The sequence below is a fragment of the Triticum aestivum genome, chromosome 1A (genome assembly GCF_018294505.1).
Source record: "Triticum aestivum cultivar Chinese Spring chromosome 1A, IWGSC CS RefSeq v2.1, whole genome shotgun sequence".
Taxonomy (NCBI): Eukaryota; Viridiplantae; Streptophyta; class Magnoliopsida; order Poales; family Poaceae; genus Triticum; species Triticum aestivum.
Window position 1 is genome coordinate 562,649,551 of NC_057794.1, and position 4,706 is coordinate 562,654,256.

Consider the following 4,706-nt stretch of genomic DNA (forward strand, 5'->3'; position numbering starts at 1 on the left):
AAACTGGGACTACATATACTTTATTATGTTTGATCAGTATATAGTTGTAAAATGTTTATTAAATATAAATAGAATAATAGAATAGAAATTCACATGTTAAGACAGTTTTTTTTTTCATGCAGGTTTCATGATGAAGTGACATGCTTGCATGTTGCGAGACATATGATAGTGAGTGTGAAGCTTTTCTTGTGCATGTTGTACGATAATGTGGCATGCTTGCACGTTGAGAGAAATAATTAGTGAGGACTAGTTATTTAGATATAAAAGATAGTACACAGGACCCGGTCTGTAGATATCATCAACTTGATCGGTCAAAATACTACTCCAACGGCCGAACCCCATCACCTAAAAAGGCAAACGTGACCTCGACAATGCGCCATGGACCTGCCCGATGAGAAGCAAGCAATGCGCGCACGCTACCTCGCCGGGCACCGCAAGCGTCCCCACGTCAAAGTCGCGCACCATCCGTGGCCGTGGCCGTAGCCGTAGCCGTGCATCACCGGCGACCGTGTGCGGCGCTGGCGGTCGTGCCGTTCACCGCCCGGCCCATGCGTCACGCGGCCGCCCCGTACATGAACGAACCAGCCCAGAACCAAGCGGGGGGTGTGACGGCGACCGCGCCGGGTCTGGTGCCGGTCGCCTATATCTACCCGCGGCGGAGGCGGGGGGCACGCACCGGCACCGGCCACGAGCGAGCGAGCGAACCAAGTCGCCGACCTAGCTTTACTCCTCCTCCTCATCCTCCCCTTTCTCCCTTTTTTTCTTTAGCTTTTACTCCTTCTCCTCTCCCCGCCCACGCCTCCTCCCAAATCCTCCTCGCCTCCGCCGCTTCCGTCCGGAGTCCAACCGGAGATACGCGGAGAAGCGGATCGCGGAGCATCGCATCTGATGGCGTCCCCGGCGCGGCCAGCCTCCGTCTCCGGCCCCTTCGGCCTCGCCCCCGACCTCGCCCGCTGCTCCTTCGACCACACGCTCCGCCGCGAGGTCAGCCCCTTCTCCCTCCATCCATCTGCGCCAGATCCGCGCCTCGTGTTTTCTACTACTGTTTTCTTAGCTTAGGAGCAGTAGGTCCCGGGACTGCGCCTGCGTCCGCGGTGGGCTGGTTCGTGGCCTGCCTCGTCCTGATTCGCCGGGACGACGGCCGACATGTGCATGCCGTCTGCGCCTTGCGCTGGATTTGCGACCCTGCTTGCCATTTCTAGGTGCACAGGACCTTCAAATATGCTACAGTACTACTAGATTGCACCGCCCCGCTGACCGATCTGGGCCAAGGATTTGGCTTGACGCCGAGATATCCGCGCTTCTTTTCCGTCGGCCAGCGTTATTCGCGCATATTTCTGCATCATTCATCACGGTGCCATGGCTCCTGGTGTCTGTCAACCGCTTGCGGCAAAAGCTGGGAGACAGACCTGTTCTAGCTGCTGCTGCTTCCTCCCGCGGCTCTAGTATGCCTCTGGCCTCATTACTGTTATACAATAGTAGTACATCATAACCTAGTTGCGTTGCTATCTAGATCCAACGGGCATCGCTAAAATAATTTGTTGGCTCTGCCTGTGAGGGTTACCATCTATTACTGGGAAATTTCACCTGTTGTTGTCAGCTGTTACCTTATCATCAAATATTTTAGTGATAATTGGATAGTAGCTCAGGATTCAGCTATTTGTCAGCTGTGCAACTAGGAGAGTAGCTTGAATGGTGCTTATACTAGCCGTAGATTTGTCGACCTCTGTTTTCGCCCTACCTATGCCTTCATGCTAATTTTTTGTGGTCGTTAGTCCTTACTAGTTTTTTTTTCCGTTCTTCAATTATGCAGGATTTCCAGGACAACAGACTGCTGAGGTCATTGGTTAGCATGCGCGAACAAGATAACCATTCCAAAGAAATTATAACGGAAGCTATTGAGAGCTGCATGAACAAACAAGCAGAGAATCTGGTGAATTCGCTGGATGTCATCAGTGGAAGGCTGTCACAGCTGGAGTTGTACTGCTACAAGCTTGAAAGGTCCATTGGAGAACTGCGAAGCGATGTAATGGATTACCACAGCGAAGCAAATCTGAACTTCCATAGCCTTGACAAGAACGTCAAAGAGGTATGGCTTGTTTTACACCGACACAAGGACACACGATTATTGAACTCTGAATGCCAAATTATAATATGTTGCTTTCTAGGAGTAGTATGAAAATTTCTGGTCTTATCTAGTAAATGCATTAAACAGTGGATTATGTTTGCCTTGAGGCTTGAGCTGTGAAAGTTTTATGGTTTAGTTTCGAGTTTCCTCTAGTTAGATTTTGTTTCCTGCATCTGCATCTAGTAGAACTGGACTAATGCTTGGGCTACAGCTTGTCCATATAAAAGGCAAATGATTATTTATTTGGGACTAAAATCTGAACATGGGTATTCCCTCTAGTTGTAACTGCGAGTGCCACATCATCTACTTAGTCACACACTGTATTTGGGACTAAAATCTGAACATGGGTATTCCCTCTAGTTGTAACTGCGAGTGGCACATCATCTACTTAGTCACACACTGATTAGCTACTCTTAAGATATCACACTTATATAGTGTTTTTAGTTCTCTTAGCGCGATTGGACAATGGTTAATCTACGTACCATTATATCTGATAGTACTGCAAGAAGTTAAGTTGTGATAAGGTTCACAACAGGCAGTGGCTATTTAACTGGCTTCACGTGATTCCTTAATCCATGTTTTAGGGCTGTGCTAACTGCCTCTTTTTATGGTCATGTTAGGCACCACAGGGCATCTTAAGCAAAGCTTGATGATGTAAATATTTTAGTAGTGCTAGTCAATCAAACTAAATAGCTTACATTAAATCCAGTTTTCCTTTCAGTAAATGTGACCGTTAGCTCTTGTAATGTTCTTCAGTGCATAACTCATGATGGAACCTACTTTGGCGCAGGTTCAGAAATGTGTACAAGTTCTTCAGGATAAGCAAGAGCTTGCTGAAACTCAGAACGAGCTAGCTAAACTTCAGATTGTATATGAAGATCCTGCACAAAAGAGTGAAGGTACTGCCCCATCAGTTTTCATGGCCAGGGAAAATGATGGCAGTTTCCCAGGTGCAAAGCATGAGCTTGCCCTTGTCCCGCTGCACCAAGTAAATCAGTCTCCTGCTATGCAATTCCAAAGTTGCAACGGGCTTATTCTACAGCAACTTGTGCCTGTCTCTTTGAGCACCCAACAAGACCAGCAACACTTGAACCAGTCTACTGTTTACCGCGCGCAAAATCAATGCCAACCTGAGCGCAGGCACGCCCAAACATTTCAACCTGCACCGCAGTCTATGCAACCGCAGGCCCAGAACCCCCAGCCACAGACTGTAGTTGAGGTACCTCCTATGACTAGTCAGGCACCAGAGTTCTACATCCAAGCTCAGCACCATTGGCAACATCAAACAGTCCAGGATGTTCACTCGCAGGCAAGGCAACAACAGCCACAGCCCCAGGTGGCACAACAGCAGCAGTACCACAACATGCAGCAAGTTCCAGCTCAGATGGTTCAACTGCAGACATCTTCTCCGCAGGCCCAAAGTGCACCTCATGTCGCCCTGTTCTATCCTCCTTACGGATCCCAACAGCCCGCATGTGGTAACACCGAGGCACTTTCTAGAGGCATGGTTGTGCAGCCTGCCTACTCTACGATCTCTTCTTCCCAGCGAAAGCACCATGAAGCTGCTCCTGTTTACGTGCAAAGCAGCGCCATTGCTGTTCCGATGGCAGAACATCACATCCAGCAGCAGCAGACCCAGCAGTTCCATTCGCCCAGCAATGGCTCATTTGCACCTCAGCAATGCAAGGTTGGTCCCTATTCAGTACAGGGTAGTGCCCAGGCCTACAACACTGTATATGGAAGCCCTCCCAACAGTGCTGCTACTTTTGTTGCTGTCCTTCCTCAGCAAGCACAGCAGGCCAGCGCTCCGATGATGCTCCATCATCTAGGACCCCAGTCCGTGCAGAATCACCCTGCAGACATGGCTGACAAGGCTGCTCGAATGGGTTACTTGAACGATCATGCTGAGAACATGCCGCGCCGGATGGTGGCTGCAGGCCAGCCCGTAGAGTACAACACCTTCCATGACGGGCTGAGCTCTGTTGGCAACGCGGCTTGGTCTGGCTAGTCGACGATGGAGAAGCCGCATGTGAAGCACTTCATCTGCTCCTGTGACTTTCTCGTGTGATATACTGTGTGGCGATCTTACTGTGATGTGAAGCTCGCTTTTGAGCTTCCCTAAGGTATTTGCTCTGGCATCTTTTATCAGCCGGCAGATTGGTACTACGTATCCTCCAGCCTACTTTTTTCAGCTGGATGATGATCGTGATGAAATAAGACTGTAGGTTAGTCGAGTGATGATGATTGTCGGCATTTGTCCTATTTTTAATGGACGCGTATGCTTGCATGTAACCTGTTGTGGACTTGCATTTGCATGTTTGCGATCGATATGAAAATATGAGAAATTTGTTGGTTTTCACCTTCTTGTTCAGTGTGTGCTCATCTGTTCACCTGCTCGAAGCAGTTCGCATTGCCGGGTTTGTGTCTACCATCTGTTGGCAGTAACTGTTAGTACATATGCTGTGAGAAATTTACGGTGGTTTGGCTGTGGCTTAAGAAAAAAATTGCTGTGGGGGAAGTAACTGTGGACAAGATCCATATGCATTTGTCAAACCCCAAGTGTCATAAGACAAAAAGT

The 4,706-nt window shown here is 48.8% G+C and overlaps 1 protein-coding gene across 1 annotated transcript; it reads left to right on the forward strand.

The window, feature by feature from the left end:
* Nucleotides 1-299: 299 nt before the first annotated feature.
* On the forward strand, nt 300-4,487 carry LOC123068040 (uncharacterized). The gene is made up of 3 exons (XM_044490561.1): nt 300-984; nt 1,814-2,089; nt 2,919-4,487. The coding sequence occupies exons 1-3, from the start codon at nt 889-891 to the stop codon at nt 4,134-4,136; spliced, it is 1,590 nt and encodes a 529-aa protein (XP_044346496.1). The 5' UTR covers nt 300-888; the 3' UTR covers nt 4,137-4,487.
* The last annotated feature ends 219 nt before the right edge of the window (nt 4,488-4,706 follow it).